Genomic DNA, 23,788 nt, shown 5'->3' with positions numbered 1-23,788 from the left:
GTGTAAACCACTCCACTAGTCTAAGTCCGATAGCTGCAGCTAATAGTAATAGGGGCTAGGCGAAGCGGTGGAGTTTGAGCATTTCATAATCCATTATGAGAACCGTAAGAAGCTACCGCTGTGGATTCAAAACATACTCCTTATAAGATTTACTCAATATATATGGTATTGGTATTACATAGATATAACTGAGAACTACAGATGATGCAACAAACCTTGTTGTCAGATTGGGCGGCCTTGAGAAACCTTGAATAAATGTGTACTGAAACACCATAGAAATTCTTAAAGTTGAGAATAGGGCAAACCTCAGTATTTAAAAACAAAAACTTGGCATAGGCTATGGAGTTTGAGTCTTGAATTCCGGTTCCGGATAAGACTTAAAGGCAAGGCAATACTTCCGAATTTCGAGAGAAAGAGAGAGATGTCGGGGAGAGTAATATTCTGCAACCCACAAAATAGTCTCTGGTTATTCTCTCCATCATCTTCTTCTTCGATCAAATCCAAAACCACCTATATTAAAAATGTCTTTTTAAATCGCCGAAATCTTCTTTCCATCTCACCAAAACCTTCTTCATCATCTTCATCTGCCTTGTTCTGTTGCTGTAGCAGCAGCAGTAGCGATGGTGGAGCTCAATCCATTAGTCCAGCAGACCCATTCATTCTCACCACACCTCTTTATTACGTAAATGCCCCTCCTCATATGGGCAGTGCCTACACTACTATTGCTGCTGATGCCATTGCTCGATTTCAGGTATTCAGGCTGAAATTTGTAGATACCCCACAACCAAAAAACTGGTGTTAATTTGGTTTCTTTTTTGATACTACCGGATAGGGCTGCACATGGGCGGGTATGGGCGGGTATAAGCTAAAACCAATCTCGCACCCACAGACTGCGGTTTTTTTTTTTCATAACCAACCCCGCACCGACAAACAGCGGGCGGGTTTTGTTACCCGCCTGCTACGGGTTGGGCGGGTATGGGTTTAAACGGGTTTAAACCCGCTTTATATTCAAGTATTTAGAGTAACTTCTATTCTCCTTGATTAAGTGAGAAAAAAAAACCAAAACCCCCAAAATATTCATATCTAGGAAGTTCACAGATGAAGATTAAGTGTTGAATCTGTTGATTTTTCGATTGTTGTCGATTTCTGGTGAAGATTCGAAGTTGTTGTTGTCGATTTCTGGCGAAGATTTCTGGTAATTGTCGTTCGTAGGTGAAGAAGAAGAACTGAGGAGGAAGAAGAGGAGAGGCTGAACAGAAAGAAGAGTGTAGAAAGTGAATGAGGGTTATCAGTTATCCTATCTACTAGTATTAGGGTTTCATAATGGACGACTAGGATTAGTTTTATCTAATGATATATAATCTGCGGGTTTTTTGGGCGGGTATGGGCGGGTATTAGCTTAAACCAACCTCGCACCCACAGACAGCGGGTGTTTTTTTTCCATAACCAACCCCGCACCCACAACGGACGGGTATGGATTAAAAACCCACGAATTTAACGGGTACGGGTGGGTTTGGGTATCGTGGGCGGGTCTTGTGCAGCCCTACTACCAGAGATTGTTAGGGAAGAAAGTTATATTCATAACTGGTACAGATGAACATGGAGAGAAGATAGCTACTGCTGCAGCTGCCAGTGGTTCGACTCCAATTGAACATTGCAACAATATCTCACAGGCTTATAAACTCCTTTGGAAGGATGTAAGATTTGTTTCACTTTGTATTGGAAGAAATGTTTTAAAATCTGTTTAGATTGGATTAGTTTTGAGTATTTTTGTTTATTGCAGCTAGACATAGCTCATGACAAGTTTATTCGAACAACTGATTCAAGTCATGAAGAAATTGTCAAGGAATTTTATGCTAGAGTCCTTGATAGTGGTGACATTTATCGAGCTGATTATGAGGGACTCTATTGTGTTGGTTGTGAAGAGTATAAGGTGGGTAAACCTTCATTTTGGATAAAAGTGTCAGAATGTGATTGATCAGAAGGTTTAATATAATAATGAGATTTTGTCATAATTCATCTATAGAAGCTTGTCTTGAACAATCAGTTTAGCTGAATACCATGTCAAGCTTCTTAACTTCGACTAGTTATTTTTTCCCTTGGTCAGCGAATAAAATTTGGTTGATATCTTTATTTTCAATATATGCAGGATGAGAAAGAATTGCTTGAGAACAATTGTTGCCCTATGCACCTAAAACCTTGTGAGGCACGTAAGGAGGATAACTACTTCTTTGCCTTGTCAAAATATCAAAAGTCACTGGAGGAGGTTTTAGCACATAATCCAGATTTTGTACAGCCTTCCTACCGTTTGAATGAGGTGCGGCTGACAATACTAACATTGGTTGTAGGATTTTTTTTTTTGTTTGAAAAATTCTTGCGCCAAATTATCTTTCTGACAAATTTTTATATAGGTGCAAAGCTGGGTCAAGAGTGGCTTAAGGGATTTCTCAATTTCGCGGGCGTCTGTGGACTGGGGTATTCCTGTTCCTACTGATGAAAAACAAACTATCTATATCTGGTTTGATGCTTTATTGGGGTAATGTCTACAACTTCACTTATCTTTAAGCTTTTACGGTTGAGCTTGGGAGAGTTTTGGCCTTTCCCAATTCCTGTGGATATTTGAGTAGATACTCCAAGATATCCTATCTTACATTGTAGTTTAGGCTCATTCTCGGTGCACTATTTACTTATACTTCTCTTCTATGTTACTTAGATATGTATCGGCATTGTCGCAAGAAGAAGAAAAACCCACTTTGCAACATGCAATTTCTTCGGGTTGGCCTGCTTCATTGCACTTAATTGGCAAGGTAACGCATCTTGTTTTATTGCATTGTGTTTGGTCAATTCTGACAATTTTCTGAAATCTATTTGTGTCCCCTAATTTCTTTCTTGAAACTGGACTAGTGTTGGGTTCAAATTCACCTAAAATCTCGTAATGTTTTTGAACGACGTTGTTACCCCTCACCTTCTATGCAAACTTAGGATCAGTATTTATCACATGACCTAATTGCTTTAATGAAACATAGCTCGGTCTTCTTGTCAAATCTCATCAGTTTCCTTATTCTTTTTCACAGGATATCTTGCGGTTTCATGCAGTTTATTGGCCAGCTATGTTGATGTCTGCTGGACTAAGTCTTCCAAAGATGGTTTTCGGCCATGGATTCCTAAGTAAGGTACTTTATACAGAAATGCGTTACGTTTAGGCGATACTCAGTCCCAGTCCATGCATGACAATCTGCATTTTCAATCCTCTATGACCACGTTCCATGTATGATGGAGGAGTCTTCCAAAAAAAAAAAACGCATGTTGCTTCAGTTTCTATCCGTTGTAATGCCTTGTGGAAGGATGGATTTGTTGGCAAGTGGCACTGACGAATCTGTGGGGTGGTTTGGTATTTAGAAAGTAGTCAGTCATAAAAACTTCTGATTCAGATGCATCATCAGGGTCTCTACTAGTTTGTTCTATCGTTCTCAGATGCGATTCAGTTTCAGAGGATTTATTAGGTAAAGGGTTGGTTTTGGTAACGTTTGGTTAATAAGGTAATACTAAGTAATTTACTAGTTTCCATTCTATAATCCTGATAATGAAACTGACCTCTAGTGCCTGATGAACTGAAATAGTAGGATATTCAGAAATTCCATAGGTTCTGATATGTTATCTCATTAAGTGATTTTCATTTCATGCAGCAATGCTTTTTATTTTGAAAATTTTAGGATGGCATGAAAATGGGGAAATCACTTGGTAATACACTCGAGCCAAAGGATTTGGTGCTTAGGTTTGGTTCTGATGCAGTGAGATACTTCTTTCTTAGGGAAGTAGAACTCGGAAATGATGGGGACTACTCAGAGGAACGGTTCATCAACATTGTCAATGCTCATCTTGCCAATACAATAGGTAGTTGTTGGTTTCTGTTTCGTGGGTAACTATTGCTAACTTCTAAAACTAGTATATGGGTTTGGGTTATAAAAAATAACTGCTAAAATACACTCAAAGTTACTGGGGTCATCCTAAGATCTAGCTCTGACATTGTTTTAAAACTGTTAACCTGCCATTATAAATAATAAAAAAAACACTAAATTTGTGCAGGAAATCTTCTTAATCGTACGCTTGGGCTTCTGAAGAAGAACTGTAACTCAACTTTAATTGTTGATTCGATTATTGCAGCTGAAGAGAGTGCACTCAAAGATACTGTAGAGAAGTTGGTAAGGATGATAGAAGGCCCGGCAATATTATGATACATATAATTTGATTACTTATATGCATGATTCCAATTGTTATTATTAGGCTAGCTATCTTAACAAAAGTTGTACACATCTCACGTCACTCAACTATTCTGAGCATTTCCTGCCATTTTTTGTAGGTAGAGACAGCAAAGGACCACTATGAAAACCTATCCTTATCCTTAGCTTGTGAGGCCATACTAGAGATTGGTACTGCAGGGAACTTGTATATGGATGAACGGGCTCCATGGTCTCTTTTCAAGAAAGGTGGCGATGCTTCTGAAGCTGCTGCAAAGGTTTTCTCTTAAATATATCTCACCGTAGGATTTGAAAACAAGAAAATGAAAATGGAGGATCTGAATGACGATATGTTGTATAAAAGACTTGACTATACTCGTCGTCAGGTTTTCGTTTCATACGGCCGAGTCTACCTCGGGCAATCGTTGTTGACCTTTTCCGAGCTGATTGCAAAACAACTATTTAAGTTTTTTACTCTTACTGAAAGCACGTCTTTTCTAATTATTTGGTGTTTGTTTTTGGCAGGACCTCGTTGTAATATTGGAAGTCGTGAGGATTATTGGAGTAGCATTAGTTCCTGTAACCCCAAGTTTATCTTCGCGAATATATTCACAGCTTGGCTTTTCAAACGATCAGTTCGAAGATATTACTTGGGTCTCTCTCTCTCTCTCTCTCTCTCTCTCTCTCTCTCTCTCTCTCTCTCTCTCCTTGGTGAATTTGAGTTGTAAATCTTGTTAAACTCATCCAATGATGTACTTTGTTTATGCAGAGTGAGACCAGGTGGGGAGGGCTTAAAGGTGGTCAGGTTATGGCTCAGGCAATTCCCATCTTCGCGAGGATTGAAATTATCAGAGAAGAGGAAAATGGAGGTGAAACTCCTAAGAAGGCAGTGAAAGACAAGAAACAGAAACAGAAACCAAAGCCAAAGCCTCAAGTGGCCATAGAAGCTCAGAGTTAGGACTTGCATATAAACTCTTCTGCAAGTTTTCTTTGATTCGAGTTTCTTTTTTTTTAATTGGATCATTGAATACTGTACTCCATTGTTTTTTGTGATAACATAACTGATGATGGAACAGAGAACTGAGAGAAATGTAATGCTTGTGGATGGTTGGAACTGCTGCGATATGAAATTGAGCCTTAACTTTTTTGGTCAAATATGGCGATGCCCCTTCTTTTTCTTGCTCGAGTCTTAAACCGGTTGCTAAACTGGAATGATGGGTATAAAAATTAGGACATGTGGTGTGATGTTTTCAGAAAGCTTAAAAAGTAAAATCTATTCATTTATGAATCTCCACCCACTGAAGCACATGGATTTCACTATTACAGCCATAGTAATGAAATTGATGAGCTAGGGAGAGACGAACCTCTCTCATTTTACAGGAACCAAATAACACATATAATATTCGTACCATATTTAAACACAATGTACTTGATAAACTAGGAAGGAAGTAAGTTGATACCATTTAATTCTTTTTTTGATGATGGAATATCAAATAGAAACACACACTAGGCCAAATGGCTGCAAAACTCCTGTAGTTTCTCTCTGTTCCTATGTTTATGATGCGGTAGTTAATTCTTCTTGGCGACTCCAAGCCTCAGTCGGATATCTTCTTCCATTAGAGGAAGACCCTCGCGCAGACTGACCTTGGGTTCCCATCCGAGCAGCTCCTTCGCCTTTGAGATGTCAGGCTTTCTTTGACGTGGGTCATCTGGTGTATTCTCCACAACTTTCAATTTCACGTCAGGATCAATCAGCTGCAAACCACATAATCAAGTATAACAATGATCAGAATCCCACATACAGAAACCCAAAACCTGCAAGATTTAATTGGGCTGAAACATTTATGTATGAACGGAAAACTGGAAGGTGTAGCCAAGGATGTAACAGTCCTTGGTCCGTGCTAGAGAAGTAACGTGATCCTTTTACAGCATTTTGCATATTTCTAATGATAAATCACAACTGACCTCCTTCACTGTCTCGGCAAGTTCCATCATTGTAAATTCACCTATATCATCCCAGAATAAATAACTAAGAATCAATTAATGTTTCTTTTGAATAAATTAATATGAAAATCCTCCAATAATTTAATAAAAATCAAGTAGCTGAACCTGGGTTTCCAATGTTAATGGGTCCTGTATTTTCTTCTTCCATGAGGCGAATAAGGCCATCGACCTTTCAATATTGGCAAAATACAATGAGAGGTAAGAAACAAAGATACTGACTCTGAAATTCTTGAAAGCAGACAAAGCTTTCTAGTATATACCATGTCGGAAACGAAGCAAAAACTCCTAGTTTGAATTCCAGGAGCTTGAACTGTCAAAGATTCACCTCTGCACAAATCACAAGCAAACGATTGATTTTAGTGGACTTCACAAAAGCATGAGAAGGGATAAATACTTCAAAGGTGCTCCATGGTGTGCATAAAAGAGAAAAAAAGAAAAAAGAGAAAGGAAGTTACCGGAGTGCTTGAGCGATGAAATTGCTGACAACACGTCCATCATCAATATTCATCCTGGGTCCATATGTGTTGAAAATTCTGGCAATGCGAATTTCTGTGGATACAAATATAACCAAAGCTTAAAACTTACATAACGACATCTAGCATGGTAGTTCATCCTATTTTCTTTCCAAGACCCCCTGTTAAGGTATGTAAACCCGGTTTACCTATGCCATGCTGTCTGTGATAATCAAACATCAAAGTCTCTGCTACACGCTTTCCCTCATCATAGCAGCTTCTGACACCTGAAGCATAAGTCACGATATCCTTTTCCGTCAAACCTCGTAAATTTGTAATGCTTGGTTGTTAAGCACCAACTACTACTGGATTAGATCAATCGTACCATCATTGTTGCATGGATCAAGAGAATACGGGTTTAAGCAAAGACAATATATGGGATAAATTAATTGAAAGTGGCTTAGGAGGTAACTTGTGATTGACCCAACTCCCAGGAAAACTTTTCAGGGGAGCTTATAGGCAAGTACAACCCACTTATAATAACCAGAAAAATGTAAAAACTGAGCTGTCAGAGTAAGTAAATCTACCAATTGGGTTCACATTTCCCCAATAATCTTCGGTCTGGGGATGCACAAGGGTCTCCATACACCTCCGAGGTTGATGTCAACAAAATCCTGTTGGACTTGCATCATGAGTGAAAAAGATATGTGGACTCCAAAACACATATTAGGTTAATTTACTACGAAATGGTATAAACCACCAACCTGGCTCCAACTCTCTTTGCAAGTCCCAACATATTTAAAGTGCCAATGACATTTGTTTTTATCGTCTGTGGAGTATCAACCACGAATCAGTCAATCAAACCATCTCCAAAATTAAGTTAAACATGTCAAGACTGAAACAGTCCTGTGAATGCTGTGCATCGACTTTTAGAACAAAATATAGTAACCATAGCATGATTTGTAATAGAATGTGACAAATATATGTCATGTTTGATTTCAGACGTCATGGTTTACCCAAAACATGGGAAAGAGCACAGATCTCGTGCCCAGATGTTTGATGGGAATTTAACTACCTTTACTGGGTTGTGTTTGTAGAAAATTGGAGATGCAGGGCAGGCAAGATGGTATATTCGATCAACCTCGATCAGCAGTGGTTCCGTCACATCTGCAGAATGATAAAACGCCATACGTCAAGGGATCGGCAAGTAGGAGATAGTTTCTTTTTTGGAAAATTTCTTGTTTGGTCCTAGGTCCATATAGTTATTTATAGTAGGGTCCAACCGGATTTTTTTTTTATCCGGAGGTCCAAAATTAATTAAAATATGGAAATGTCCATAATGCCCATTACTACCAAACGTGTGTGTCTACACTGCTTACAAATTTGAGTACATATCTGGTACACTGCTTAAAAATTCGAGTACATATTTGCTACACTGCTTACAAATTTGAGTACATATCTGTCTAAGTGCATATCTGTCGTACTGCTTACAAATCCGATTATATATTTGAATGCTTACAAATTCGAGTACATATTTGCTGCACTGCTTCCAGGTAGAGTACAAATCTGTAAGAATCAATGATAAATAAATTAGAAAACGTATTACATCACATACATTGTAGTATCATACAATGTAGCAACCCAACCTTCTATGTTCCTCCAAATCCATTTGCATCACACCTTCTTTCAAACACACGTCACAACCAATTTGTAACTTCATCAAGACCACCACCAATTTCACAAGCTTGCAAATCTGAACCAACAACAACTCCTGTTCCTATCATTCAAAATCTGTCATTTCTTGCAATAAGTTCTGAATTGCAGCTCCAGATCATCTCCATATCCAATTCCAGTACTGAATCAAACGTAACAAAGAGCATCTATTTCAGTATTTCATATACGTACTGAATCAAACATAACAAGGAGCACTTCCTATCAGTATGCGATATATGTACTGAATATTCATGAACTACAAATCAACAGTATGACAACAACAGGTGACAGATCTATGAAAAATAAGAGAATCGAAAGACATATTACAGTATTTCACATAAGTACTGAAGGGTAAGACTAAAAAAGGAGCAAAAACACAGCAAATAGCACTTCCTATCAGTATTATACATACATACTCATGGATCGAACCAAAAAAATTGGAAAAACTTCAAATAAAACAAAATTAGAAGAGTTTTGTATCAGTACGCCATATATGTACTGTCAATTCATACACGAAAAACAACTGTAACAAACCTAAAAAATGTTATAATGTTGAACCAATGATAAATCACAAATAACCGCTACAGTTTTAGTTACCTGTAACCTTGGGAAAACAACATTGTTAATCGCAGATTCCATATCAACCCAAAGAACAGGATCTTTCTTGAAGAAAATCATGCCACCTCTGGGACCTCGTAATGACTGCAAATTGAAACAGAAGACATAGTAAACAACATGACCATTGAACCTAAACCAATAAAAACAAATGCTGCTTGTGTTGGTGTCAGTAGTTGCAGTCTTGCAGACTTCATGAATGAGACTAGGTGTACCTTGTGAGTGGTGGGGTTGTTACAACATCACAATATTCAAATGGGTCGGCAAGTACAGATGCAGCAACGAGACCACTTATGTGAGCCATATCCATCATGAGAAAAGCCCGAACAGAATCTGCAATATTCAAGAAACATAGCAGGAAAGGGAATTAGGTGTGCGTAATGGGTTAACTAGTCTGATTCTCTGATCACTAAGAATAACAACTGTTGACAATCAAAAGATATGTGTATACCTTTCTCATTCGAGGATAATCTAAATCACGAGGATAAGCACTAGCACCAACAATGATGAGTTTTGGTCGAAAGAGGGTGGCAGTTTTCTCAAGCATATCATAATCAATAAAGCCTGCAAGTGAATTTGGTGATGAATGCAAATTATCAACGAATTATAAATGAACAACAATAGACCACATAGTCATTACACAATATAAGAATGCAGAGCAGCACCTGTTGATTCATCAAGACGGTAGGGCATCGATTCAAAATAAATCGAAGTCCCAGATACCCGTCTTTTAGGAGTCATAAATCCATGTGACAAGTGACCTCCATGAGGAAGATCCAGACCCTGTGCCAGTTATATGAACAAAGCCCTTTGTTGACAAAGTGTCTCTAGCTTATCAATGTACTCATTGCCACCATAGTATCTACATTGCAGAATGAAATGATCAAATGCATTTCAATACAAATACAGGGAAAAAATACAACCATCTTTACCTTTTACCAGAAAGCCCTTCTGAATACTTGTTTGTGAGACAAGAACCCACAGCTTCCATCACTGCGCGAGATGTAAAATTCTCTGAAGTAATGAGCTCCAAGCTGTTAAACTGACGATTCTTCTCACTATCAATTATTGAACGTATTTCAGGGTCTGCCTAACTTGAGAAGGTAATCTATCCGCAGTAGTAGTATCCAACTTGGGAAAAAAAGTTGAAGAACCTTTAGTAAAAAGATTGGGTTGTTGTACAACAACACCCATTATTGCAGCTCCATTGTATGCCTGCATCTTCTTCACTTCTCCTTAAACATAACAAGGAGCACTTCCTATCAGTATGCGATATATGTACTGAAGATTCATGAACTACAAATCAACAGTATGACAACAACAGGTGACAGATCTATGAAAAATAAGAGAATCGAAAGACATATTACAATATTTCACATAAGTACTGAAGGGTAAGATTAAAAAAGGAGCAAAAACACAGCAAATAGCACTTCCTATCAGTATTATACATACATACTCATGGATCGAACCAAAAAAATTGGAAAAACTTCAAATAAAACAAAATTAGAAGAGTTTTGTATCAGTACGCCATATATGTACTGTCAATTCATACACGAAAAACAACTGTAACAAACCTAAAAACCATAAAAGCGTCAATCAAATCGATTTGATTATCAGAATACAATCAAAAAAACAAATCAAAAGAAGAAAAACCGAACAAAATAATCAAACAAGATGATTAGAAAGCATACCTGGAAACAGAAAACAAATATTCTCCTCGTAAATCATAACGATGCACCATCTTGTTCTTGTTCTTCTTCTTAAAAGTAGACTAGGTTTCTGTCAGTACGGGATATACGTACTGTTGGTTCATACACAACAATCAGCTGCATGTCAAAAATAATTAATGAATCCGTGAAAAAACAGTATTGAAACACTTCTATTTCAATATTCCATATATGTACTTCTGAATCAAATAAAAAAAGGTCTTCAAAACTAGGTTTCTATCAGTACTGCAGATACGTACTGTTGGTTCATACACAAAATAAACCGAAACACATCTAAAACCAACAAAATGAAACTGATATGATCAGATCTAGTGAAGAAATTGACAAAAAAACATGATTATCCATATAGATCTGAACTATTTTTTAATAAAATAAAATAAACAATCAAACAAGGAGATCAAAACATAATCAAACATCCATTAAACGATTAATATTAGAGCCCTAAAATAAACATTACTAGATGAAAATTGATTATAAAAAAAAACTAGACTAACATCAACAGTAAGAAAATCAACCTATATATCTTGCAAAAACCTTCACCGGAGGAGATCTTCTATAATATATAAAACGATAGCTTTGGGATCGAATTGGCGACTCAATTAATGAAATCAAAAAATTTCCAGCGTGAAAGCTTCTTTGGAGCAAAACCAAAAATTGAAAGAGAATGTGACGATAAGAACCAGGAGATTAAATATCTAGAGGTGGAAGGTTAATTTGGGAATTTCGAAATTACGCATTACTGGTCCCGCACGTGTACCGGACCAGGGGATAAAAATTTTGGTCCAATTTTCTCTTTTTCCTTTTATTATGGACCTCTGGTTACTGGGCTTTAATGGGTGGACCTGCCATTAACTAAGACTACCATAATAGTACCTATTGTTAATTCCTACTTCTTTTTATGTTCTTTCACTTGATCGTTATTCTGTAAATCTATGCCTTTTATTCACATCATGTAAGGTTTCCATGAGGAGAACTTGGTAAGAGAGTGGGTCATGCACTGATTCACAATTTAGTTAAGTTGAATAGGAAGTAGATACCGTGACGAATAAGCTCAAATCTTGGATGACCAATCCACTTCTTTAAGTTGTCTTTTGAACCAGTGAAGTAGTTATCAGCAACAATAACCTGTGGTGACCAGGAAAAATCTGAGTTACAAAGAGGTACTTATTTAAACTATGCTTGTAGAAAAGTCCACCAGGCATATGACCATTAATATGTAATTTGTGCATTATGTCGCCAAACAAATCAAAAAAAAAAAAAAAAAAGAAGAAGAAGAAGAAAGATATGTAGAAAAGAAAGAGTACCTCGTTTTTTTCATTTTCCATCAACTTATCTACAAGGTGGGAACCAATGAACCCAGCTCCTCCAGTAATAAGGATTCGCATATTGGACTGACATTAGTCGTAAGAGAACTGGTTACTATCACAGAATATCATCTTATAACAGAAATAGCGGAGAGTAGGCGTTTAATGTAATAACAATGCAGACGGAAATCTTCTCTTAAAGGTACCAACAACACAATCCTTGTAGAGTTATCGCGCTTACTCCCAATTAGGCTTCCAGACAAATGGACTAGCCAATGTGATACAATTGTAAGGATCATTAGAATAGACTGATATTCACCAAGGAGAGACTTTACACCCACCAGATGGCGGTTTTAGTTAGCACGCACGACTTAAGCATTAAAAAGAAAAGAGAAAAAGACATTGCCATGCTATCACACCAACTGATCCACGACTCAAATCACTCATTTCGCACGTAGTTCTCTAACTCTAAAAAGAAGATCATTTTTTTTTGTAAGCTACATTAGAAACATTTTCGGGTAAATTGATCGGCAATACCCATTTTCGAAGCACATTTTAATGACATCAGAACCAATTAATGAAGAAAAGTTAAATTAAACAGTCACAAAAATCAACAACAGGAATCTTAAGACTAGACCAATGTAGAAGATACCGAGCTACAAACCGTTCACACTACAAATCTAAATACAAAATCTTAACAAAGAAAGATATGCCATTTTACCTGGAAAAATTTAGAATTCCTTAGAGGAGATGGAGTTGGAGGGGCCTTTTGGTGATCTGCGTTGGTTGCCATTGCTTGGATCTCTCGGTCTAATCAAATAAGAAATTCCAACTTATAATCAATAAACAAATCACAATCAAAGATCCAAGTAAAGAAAAACTAAAAGGATTCTACATTCAATCACTCTTCTGATCCAAAAACTACAACTTACCAAACTCCTCCTCCTCCTCCTCTTTGATCGAAAGAAACAATGTGAATGGGTTTCTTAAGATGAAAGCTAATATATCTATAATCAAATTTGAATCTACCAAACTCAAATTATGAAAGACAGAAAAGAAAAGGCAGAAACTTGAAGTTGAAGCGAAAATGAAAAGAAGAATAATGTGAATTGAAAGCTTATCAATAACAACTTTGTAACGTAAGAACTAATTATTATTGCTGTTCAGATCTGAATCTCAAACAAATTGAGTTTATTACCTTGTGCAAGGACAAAAATCTAAGTTAGATTTGTGAATTCAGAGCCTCTTCTTCTTCTTCTTCTTCTTAATATCCAAATGTACCATGTTAATAAACGTTTTTTTAAAAGAATTAGAAAGAGTTGGGTAGGGAATCAGGAAAAACGAGAATCACGCGCGTTTCGGGCTAATATATGTGAAGTTTTTGCAGTCTTACCAAATGGTCCCTAAATTTGTACTCTGATTAATTAAAACCCCCTTTATATGCCCGGTCCACTCAGCACCAGAACCTAGTAACTAGGCCTTTGGGGTGCAAAACTATAACTATAATTATTAACTTAAAAGGCAATGCCAGTCGCTTACACTGAAGAAGCAGGTACTAATAAGTATATATACAACCTAAGAATCAAGAAAAGTTTGGGAACTAAACAGAAAAGAAAGATTGCATGATCCATACACTGATGACATGAACTAGCTGGTAAGATCTGAAGAAACTCCTCAACATTTACATGATTATTGAAATGAGAAAGGCTATTGAGCATTGATGAACAGAGCGATGTGAAAGAAACATTCACTTTCAGCTCTTCCCCTCAAAAAGTGAGCCGTGCCACACAAAAAACCCTGCCGAGACTTAAATAGCTTTCTTTTTTCTTGTGTTGCTACTCATCATCATACACTTGAGCTGCTTCTGCATTGATGGACAAGAATATGACTCGAATATCTACGAGTACACTAGCTTTCTTTTGGTTTTTGGGGGCTCAGACCTAGAACCTGTCAAATGTACAAAATGTATGTCAGAAACAATAACCTTAATGTGTTTTGCGACGAGACACTAAAGTCCCCGCAGAATCTCAATATTTGTACAGCAACAAGAAGGCATTCGTTTCCAAGAGAAAGTACATACACAATACAGTATACGAAATTAATTACTTATTTTTTATCAAAGGAGAGGGTGGAATCATGAAGTGCAGAAATTGAAATGAGACAAACCTATAGGATGATCTATAACATTAGGCGTGCCTTCCTGAATGCCAGTTATCTTACGATCCTGCAACAATGTGCGCAGGTTCCATGCAATTAGAATAAAATGCAACACAGCAATGAATTTACCACTAGCATTTCAAAATCTACCATGGTGGTTAAAGCAGTTTTATGTTAACTTCAGAGGGACACAATAAGGCTGTATTGAAATGCATGAGAAAACATGAGGAAAGTGAAAAAGAGTCAGAAAATGGCAAGTATATTAAGTTATGCATACTGTGAGGATAAAAGGAGAAAAAGAGAATTTAGAAAAAAAACATAGGGTGTAACTACTGAGCATGTCACGACCTTAGGGCACTGCAAAACGTCACATACCTTATCATACATTACTAGCTCATTCCGCCAAAATTCCAGTGGAGGTATAAGTAGTCTCCCTGCAAAAAACAAGACAATAAATAGAAAGTACTTCCATGTAGTTAACCAGAAATGAGAGTTCGATTAAGCAACATGGGGCACAAAATCCAAGTCACCAGATCTCGATCGTTTGAGACTTAGGCTAGACTGTTCTGGGGTATTTGAATATTGCATCTTCCTGTTAATCCCAGCAGTACGCGGTGGGGATACCTACACAAATAGAATAAATATATGTTAAAGGGTGCAAGGCTAGACTTTTTTGTGATAACCTATCCAAACTGTACAGTTGAATACAAATAAAAAGTTATGGCCTCACTAAAAAATTTAAGTAAAGTAGTGAATAAAATCACTGAACAACGACGTAGTTGGGTAATGATTATATATTCCACCATGCCACTAGTAAGGTCTATACTGTAATACCAGAGACATGTTTTGGTGGCGTGAAAAAAAATGCTTATTCAGAAATTTAAAAGGCTTATCTAAGCTAATGTGGTAAGAGTCGAATGGTGTAGTTCAGCACCTAAAGCTCCACCAACAAAAGGCACCTGAGAACTGCTAAGAAGCCAGCAAGGTCAAACTAGTCAGCTATTAGTCAGTTTCTGAGGATACCTTCTCAATCCTTAAGTATGGCATGAAAAAGGAATTTGTAAAAAGTAATCCAAATTTAATGTAAGAACTCACTTCTTTCCACATTCTTTTTCCAGGAACAGTCTCTTGAAATCGATCATTTGGCTGATCTAAACTACTTCTGCCTCCTGCATGGACAGCATTAGTACATTACTCTTTGTAAAATCAGGACCATAAAAGCAGAGTAGACTTCATTCTGTTTGTAATGAATCTTACTGTTGGTAGGTTTGGCCACCTTCGACTTGTTTCTTGAGATTTTGCCTCTGTTGTTTGTTCTTCTGCCTTTACATGAATCCGCTGTTTCCTCCATGGCGTCAATTTTACAGATAGAAGGACTTGCGACACGACCTCCACTCAGGTGTTCCCCACACATTGTATTCTTATGGACTTTTCCTTCTATGTTTTTAAACCTACTGCGAGTTCTTGCTGCAGCACTTTGAGTGTCTATATCCATTTTAGATAAGCAACTAGCATTAGTTTTAAGATTTACTTGTCGAGGAGAATCCTCCATGGTATGATTAATGTAATTCCCCGCAATATCTAAGATGCCATGACTCCCGGCAAGGGGCGCTTTTGACAATGATTCCTGCAGAATTTCTTTAATACTAGCAGTAGATTCATGTCTTGGTTTATCTTTACCAGGAAGTTGTATAACACTACTGCCTTGGGACCCAGAAATAGAATGGCAATTCATTCCTTTCCCCTTTTCGCAACCAACTTTTGTTTTTAAGGATCCTCTGGCAGAAACCAATGTTGAATACGGGATGTTACCTGGAACAGCCGCATTGACCTCGGAAGGACTAAGACTCTTCATATCAGAGCATGTAGGTGCTGAAGCCTCATTCAAGGAATTAGCCTTGCCATTATCAAAGCCACAACTGGAGTTTGCTGGTCTTGAACTTTTCATGTTTATCCTGGTCTTCTTACCACCTTTCGAGCTATTTTTTGAACTTCCAGACCTCTTAGATGACTTTTTGAGATTTACAGTAAGAGCCACGTTGACACCTGACGAATCAGCAGTATCGATATCCTTAGCTATGGGTACTAAGATGTCCTTTGGAAGGTCGCATCTGCTTGACCTAAAATCTTTGTTAAAACAACCTTCACTGGGGGATGTAGAAACACGCTTTTCCTCAAGGCTCTTCTTTGACACATGACGTCCATTTGAGGCCTTACTGTAGTTTACCACATTTTTAAGAGTGTTTCTAGTGATTCTTCTTGAAGGATGTAAGATGTTCACATTTTCACCATCTTCTTTGCTGGTCAAAGTTCCCTCAGTTGAAAACGACTCAAGAACAGATAACTCTGTAACTTCTTCATTCAGTTGCACACCAGGGACTTCATCATCGGGAGTTCCTGATTTTTCTTTGATAGAGTTCTCTTTTACAGAGTCTCTTTCAGATTCATTGCCAGAATCATTGCGATTATCTTGTTTATTTTCTTCAGCTCCCCCTTCTTTGTCAATTGATGTTTCCTTAGTCTCGTGCAACTCAGTGTCCAACGACTTGACACCTTTTTCATTCAGTGGCAAGAAAGGCACATCGACAATGAGTTCACAAGAATCAACAGTTCTCGCATCAGACCCTACAGATATGGAATCAGCTTTTAAGGACTCATTCCAGCAACCATCAACGTTGTTTGCTGCTCCTGATATTCTCAAGTTATCCCGAGTCTTCTTTCGACCTTTTGAGCTGCTTTTCGAATCCCCAAAACCCTTGGACGAGCCTTTGGAGACCACGCTGACCTCTTTAGGATTATCGTTGTTCAAATCATTAGCAATGGGTACTAAGATATCCTTCGAGGCTTCATTCCTCGTGACACTATCAATACATTTCTTTAACCTCATTTTTTTTGTAGGACGACCTTCATTAGGTGATGTTGATGCATGCTTTTCCTCGAAACCATCATTAGGCGCACAATGCTCACTTGAGGACTTACCATAGTTTACTAGATTTTTTAGAGCGTTTCTGGTGATTCTTCTTGAAGTACTGAAAAGCGTCGCATTTTTACCATCTTCTATGCAGCTATTACTGAGGCTATCTTGCTTATCTGATGATGGACTTCCTGCAGTTTTCACTGTTCCCTCTTCCTTGCCGATCAAAGTTTCCTTGGCTTCAAAGAACTCAATGTTGAACGGCCTGACGACTTCATTCAATGGCAAGACAGGCTCGTTACAACTATCAGTCTTGAGGTTATCTTGATTTGGGAATAAATGGTATTCGTTTACCATTGTTCCCTCATCATGTACTCCACAATTTTCTTTGTTAACTGTAGTTTCCTCGGTTGCAAGCATATCGACGTCGGATGACTCGACAGCTCCATTCGACAGGACACGAAGACCACCAGTGGAGGTTTCTAGGTTCTCTTCAAATGATCTCTCCGCAAGAAATTTGTTTTTAGGATGGATACATCTATCACTTTTTAGCTTACTTGTTTCAACCTCCTCTAAAATAATATTTTCCTTTTCCACAGTTTCTCCATCTTTACCACATAGAAGATCCTCTTCACGTCCATGTTTCATCTCAGTTGCAGATCTTTCCTCATTAATAGGTGTTTTCTCTGGCAGAGAATCTCCCAACACAGGATTACAGCATGTTGTATCAGCAAAAACAGGCATCGTAGGGTTTCTCGAAGCATTTCCAATACATTTTTCAAGCAGACTGGCGCTAACATTCTCAGTGGGTGCAGAATTCTCAGACACACAAGGAAAACAGAATATATGATCACGCGTCTTGGTATCTGCTCTTCCTCTTAAGAAGTTGGGTAGAGAAGAAAGCATGGTTGTTGACTCAAGAAAGGCATCCATACTTGTTGTAACACCTCTGCTAGCGGATTCGTCCTCAACACATGGATTAGAATAAGTCTCCCAGGACCAAGGAAATCCAAGAAGGAATAGACTGCACATCTGCTCATTAGATAGATGCCAATAAATATATCAATGTACTCCTCATAAGAGAAGATGTATAAAAACAGTAAAATAAAAATTATTACCTCCGAGGAAAACCCATTTTCCAGTGTGCGAGACGCGTTTATAGAGCCCTTAGTCACAATAGTGATCCCATCAGCCGTCCTCAAAGTGCAAATATTATATCTCTTGATAATTGGAGCAGTGGAAAACACACCCATAGATCGGGGGCTAAGGAACCAGAAAAGCAGTAAAAGAAATGGTAGCGAATTAAATACTACTACATCAAGAAGGAATAAAAATGAACGATACATAGAAAACATTGGTTAAACCACTGCCAACCAATTTTATTTTGAAAATAGAGAGAAATGTGAAACAACGTCAATTTAAACGAAACGAATTCTAAGCGTTAAACAAGTTCGGAATGTAAGAAAATCCTGGACGTTTCATCTGTGGAGAAACAAGGATGCAGACTTATTACCCCCACACAAAAAATAAATAAATAATCACATTAATGACTTGCCATTTCTTCTAATCCCTTCAATGGGTATGTAAAAGATATTAACAAAACCAGTCAAGGCACCATAGCGTCAAATTACAAATTCCAGTTTATCCAACAAAATCTAGAGCAACCTGGAGTACCAGTTACATAGTTATACCTACCCAGTGAGTAAAATGCACCAAAACCAAAACACTCAAACATGGACTAAATCCAATAAGATGCTGAAAAAGAAAGGAAAACTTAAATCCTGTGATGCCACTATGTTTATCATGTAAACAATTAAGGAACCCGACAATTTTTTCTATCCCCCTGAATAATGATCCACACACAAACTTCACTTCTCAGCCGTATAAGTTTTCCAATTTCCATGGCTCTATTATCCATCCACAGCAGAAACCAATTAATTGAAAAACCCTAATTATGATAATCAAATACCGGGCTAAATGATTCAGGGGACCATAACAATGTAAATAAGCTTATTTACTTACTCTCTTAAAGCAAATCCTTCAACAGCCAATCTTTTCCCATCAATTTCTTTTTCGGACTTAATTAACCACCAATCTTCTAAATAAACCTAAACAGGAAAAAGAAAAAGATAGAGTTAAGTGAAGTGAAAAAAGAGCATCTCACGAAGATGATCGGAAGAGACGGGGAAGTACTGTTTGTTCGTCTTTGGATGAAATAAAGTTGCTCTCTGATCGAGGGGTCGCCATTAGAACTTCACATGATATCTTTCTATAGTAACATCGCGGGAAAAAGAGAAGAATAAATCATGGAAAACAAAAGTTACCAAATGGGGAGACCTATTAACCGGGAGCTTGAAATATTTTGGGTTTTTCTTGGGTTACTCTATTCGCCACCCACGTCTCCATTTACAAAAGTCAAATTAATTTTGACTATTAATATTTTTATTTGTCTTCTTCCTTAATTTCTCTGTTCCATTTTTATTAACCCTTTAATAACCTTTTGTTTTTGATAAATAAAATTTTCCATAAATGAAACACTCAACAACCTATCGTATTTGTAAATTTTAGAATTGACGGATCAAGAAAAAAAACTTAGAATTTAACTATTACATATTTTTTTTCTTAAAAAATTTAATTCTTCGAACATAAACGAATCAATCGACAAATCAGTATTGTTATTATTATGGAAAATCCTGAATAATAAACTATCATTCAATTCCGGGTTCAATGACACCAACCTGTCCAATGACTCTGATATAATTGTTGAGAGTATTGGCATTCCGAGTACAACAAAATACGGGATCATAAAGGGTAAATAGTGATTTGAACCAAACATGGAGAAATAAGAAGAAAGACAAAAGATAAAGAAGCACACAACCACAACACAGAAAATACGCGGTTCACCTTTACATGCTACATCTACGGCCAACACCACCAGAAAAACTATTATAATCAAAGACCAGTACATGCTCTTTTCACAACCCAAGACAAGATCCAAAAAGTTAACAAGACATAACATCATTGAAGAAACCATGGAAACCAACTCTCTAAACCATTCTTCAAACCATCCTCATGTACTCTTTTCTACATCTTCTTCACAGTACCTAGTAATTAGGGAAAAACCGTAAACCTTAACACGCTAGAACATCAAAATCCTCTTTCTACAAAATTTTCTCTTACACCGATATTAACCTTCACGTTAGCACTCAACCCTCTCAACAGATAGACCTAAAACCTAAGCATAGGGATTTATCATTCTTCTAGGTTGGATTCTCTCCACACTTCTAATTATAACCTTTTATATAGAGAAACAAACTTGGCCCTTAAGAAAACTTTACTTTGGAAACAAGTTTTTATAACTTGGCCTCTAAGTTCCTAAACTTTGGGAACAAGTTTACTTAAGTTAGAAGTTCACCAAAACTCTAAATTTGACCACCGACTAATCCTGGATGTACAACAATCCAAAAGGTATCTGTTGTGGTGCCATCATTATATTTTAGACCACTACAACCAAAATCGGACGTCTGCAAGTCTATAACAAATATAGTTGATGAACAACCACAAATGTTAACAGCCGATCGTTGATAAACGACCAGTTCATCCAGAAAATAAATTTAAAAAAGTTTAGTATAGTCGTTGAAACTATAGTCATTCAATGTAAAGCCAGTATGCCCAATATGTAAAGCAACTAGAAGAAACAATTAAAGAAACATCTATTGAAGGAGGCGGTGGATTGTGGAGATGGAGCATAAAAGGTAGTGGTTGTGGTGGAGAAGAAGAAGTGATTTTTGACTTTGATGTTTTTATTTTCTTCATTTTGATTAATTTTGTTCGGTAATTCTATTATTGGGATATTAATTGATTTGTTGTTAGGTAAATTTATTAGTGGGTTCAAATAAAATGTCAAAAGATGGTATTTAGGATCTATAAGCGGTACATATGATTGTTGGGATGGGAATTAATGTGGATAGGAAACAAGAAAAATATTTTTTTCTTATTCTTTTTTTTTTTTTGAAGCACAAGTAAGTTTGCAGACCATATTCTTCAACCACAACAGACATAATCCTACCGTACTTAGCTAATAAATCTATAATATGATTAAGGGCGTTTTGACTTTACCCCTAGTTGGAAAAGACAATTTAGAGTTACCCTACTTCGTCCGTTTAATGTTGACTTTACCCCTACTTTACAAAAAAAATGAATACAATTACTAAGAAATCTGGGATGGAAATTGTGTAATGGATATTTCAAGTAATTATCAAGGTTAAAGAACAGTCTCAGGCGTAGCCAGATCTCCGAATGAGGTTGAAAGTCTGGCGTTTTTAGAAACAATCAAATGATCCAGTTCGAAAGGACTTCCTAACATCTACATCAGTAGTGATGCACATGGTATTACTTTTCTCTAAATAAAAGCTCAAACCAGACTAGCTGGTTAAGTAGCTATATTCTTAATAATTGTCGGAACTTATTGATCAATTTTAATTTTACAAAAATGGAGTATCTAAGTACTGATTTTAATGGCTATGTTGATAAAATCACCAAATATAGTAAAAATCATGATGTAACAGGAGAATATGACCCTTCTTGTCCTCAATTATTCTCATCTATATAAGTATTTCTACATTTATAAATTGTTATCTTTCTTACTAACGAAAAATGTGTCACCTAGTTAGATGTAACCTTGACATTCTCAAATATATGCAACCATTTGCATTTCCATAGTTGCCACAAGATAAAACTTACCAACTTAACATTTTATTAGTATGTATGTTGGCATTGTTAATCTTGAAAATAGATATAAGCCATTTCCTAATATTAGCATCTTCAATTTCCTGACCTACAGAAGCATCAACCCCATTCCAAACGCACTTAGCAAAGCTACAATTAACAAATATGTGTTGCATGCTATCAATACCCCTATCAAAAAAAGGGATAATGGGTATTGGTACCAGAATAATACCTAAAAAAGTCTATCTCCAATGAAAGACAATTATATATGCATTTCAGCACAAAATGAAGGATACTGACAGGAAATTTAGTGTTCCAGAAACATTTCCACAGAACTGGGGATTGGTGACTAATCCAATTTTCCCGATTGATACTTTTTGGATGGCTTGTAAGCAGATTTCGCAATAAAAGTTCCATTATAATGTGGTTTCCATCTTAAGTGATCTGTTCCCGTCGTAGAAATTTTAGTTTCTAAGATTTTCTTAACTTTTTTTTATCAAATAGAGTAGCAATCAGCTGCATATTCCGAGATTTAGTATCAGTATCCATCAAATTTGCAACTTGAAAGATATTAGTAAAAGCAAATTGGGTACTTCGAGTAAAAGTTAATAATGTTGAAAACCATATATCTCCCCAGATTAATTTTATGATGGAATCTTGCCCAATCTAGCCTTCTTACCCATCTCTATCCAAAAAGATCACATTAGAATTTATAGTGGACGGATCTTTTGGTATTCCGTCATAGATCTTGCATACCCCCTCTCTTTTTAGTCAAGTTTCTTTGGTAAGAAGGAATTGGTTTTCTTTAGTAAGAATAAATTTGTTCGAAATACCTTTTTTTCTTGATATTCATGCCACCTAGCACTTTAGGTTGAGAAATATTTTGTCATCTTCTAAGGTAAATTCTTTTCTTGTTCTCACTTTTATTTCACCAGAAATATTTTGTCATCTTCTAGCTAGATTGGTTACACACTACTTATGTTATTCCAATTATAATGGTAAAACAATATAATGTGGAAAAGGAGAAACAAGACCCTGTAAGTTTTGTTAACGAGGAAAACTGCACCTGCAGAAAAACCCCGAGACTTCATCCATCTCTGAATACCAAACTGCATTAAGAAGCTACAGACACTAGCCTACTATCAAACTTCGAACATGAATGTAGTTGAGACCAAATTAACCCTCCAAGAAATGCAGCTGTAGTCGTGCTCATTACATCTGTTGAACATCGTAAGGTTCTACGTGATTGATTCCCTTAACTGGCGTCCTTTACAACCTAAGACTTGCTTCAACCTAAGTGAAGACTTTTGATACCAATTTGGTTTTAGCACATAAGCCTGTTTGATTTCCCTTTTGATATTTAGATCCAGGTTTGGAAATCTGTTTGCAATAGAGAAAGTCTAGAAAACCTCACGAATCCGGAACACTTACAATCATTTAGCTGAGAAGCCTAAATTACCAACCACCTCTCAAGAACAATCCAAAAAAATCAATAGATAAGAGTTTCATATATCTATCTTGAGGAATCACAATGTCTGATAAGAAAATAACTTTACGATTTCTATCTATCTCATTCCTGATATGAGAAAACAAGAACCTTGAAGATCAATAAGAACAAGATCAGGATACACGAACTATCAAGTAAAAGATAGTCGGAACTGGCTTCAAGAATGGCTGTGATTTAAATTGTTGTAGAAAAGTGGTAAAAAGGATTCGATCACTCAGACTTGTGAAGATTGATTTTAGACCTAATTTTAATTTAAACTAGAAAATATGTAAAACATGATAACGATATTGGGAGAAACTGAAGCTCAGGATTCCACCATTAGAAAAATTCAATTGGTTCATATAACGATTCATAATAGTTCTTTTATGGACTATATTTCTTTGCCAAAAGTAAATTTATAAAATATTAATTGAAAAATATAAGCATGAT

At 36.7% G+C, this 23,788-nt stretch overlaps 2 protein-coding genes and 1 pseudogene across 3 annotated transcripts; 1 reads left to right on the top strand and 2 right to left on the bottom strand.

The window, feature by feature from the left end:
* Window positions 1-421: 421 nt before the first annotated feature.
* On the top strand, window positions 422-5,393 carry LOC113321325 (methionine--tRNA ligase, chloroplastic/mitochondrial-like). Its single transcript, XM_026569218.1, has 12 exons — window positions 422-751; window positions 1,554-1,697; window positions 1,784-1,933; window positions 2,150-2,317; window positions 2,412-2,536; window positions 2,714-2,807; window positions 3,075-3,173; window positions 3,714-3,894; window positions 4,087-4,202; window positions 4,361-4,516; window positions 4,764-4,892; window positions 5,008-5,393. Exons 1-12 carry the CDS (start codon window positions 422-424, stop codon window positions 5,194-5,196), a joined length of 1,881 nt encoding a protein of 626 aa, XP_026425003.1. The 3' UTR covers window positions 5,197-5,393.
* A 302-nt stretch (window positions 5,394-5,695) lies between these two features.
* LOC113322469 lies at window positions 5,696-13,140 on the bottom strand (annotated as a pseudogene).
* Window positions 13,141-13,540: 400 nt separating this feature from the next.
* LOC113322467 (serine-rich adhesin for platelets-like) lies at window positions 13,541-19,606 on the bottom strand. 2 transcript variants are annotated; one of them, XM_026570554.1, is made up of 9 exons: window positions 19,318-19,606; window positions 19,147-19,232; window positions 18,243-18,387; window positions 15,468-18,156; window positions 15,306-15,379; window positions 14,741-14,834; window positions 14,586-14,644; window positions 14,220-14,277; window positions 13,541-14,000 (listed from the first exon to the last, which is right to left on the bottom strand). In XM_026570554.1, exons 1-9 carry the CDS (start codon window positions 19,369-19,371, stop codon window positions 13,951-13,953), a joined length of 3,309 nt encoding a protein of 1,102 aa, XP_026426339.1. In that variant the 5' UTR covers window positions 19,372-19,606; the 3' UTR covers window positions 13,541-13,950. The 2 variants fall into 2 exon arrangements, with proteins under 2 accessions (XP_026426339.1, XP_026426340.1); XM_026570555.1 differs by lacking the exons at window positions 13,541-14,000; window positions 14,220-14,277; window positions 14,586-14,644; window positions 14,741-14,834 and adding an exon at window positions 15,123-15,179.
* Window positions 19,607-23,788: the final 4,182 nt, after the last annotated feature.

This window comes from Papaver somniferum, chromosome 11, assembly GCF_003573695.1.
Source record: "Papaver somniferum cultivar HN1 chromosome 11, ASM357369v1, whole genome shotgun sequence".
NCBI classification, from domain to species: domain Eukaryota; kingdom Viridiplantae; phylum Streptophyta; class Magnoliopsida; order Ranunculales; family Papaveraceae; genus Papaver; species Papaver somniferum.
Note: the sequence above shows the minus strand (reverse complement) of the source record. Positions and strands in the feature narration are given on the sequence as shown.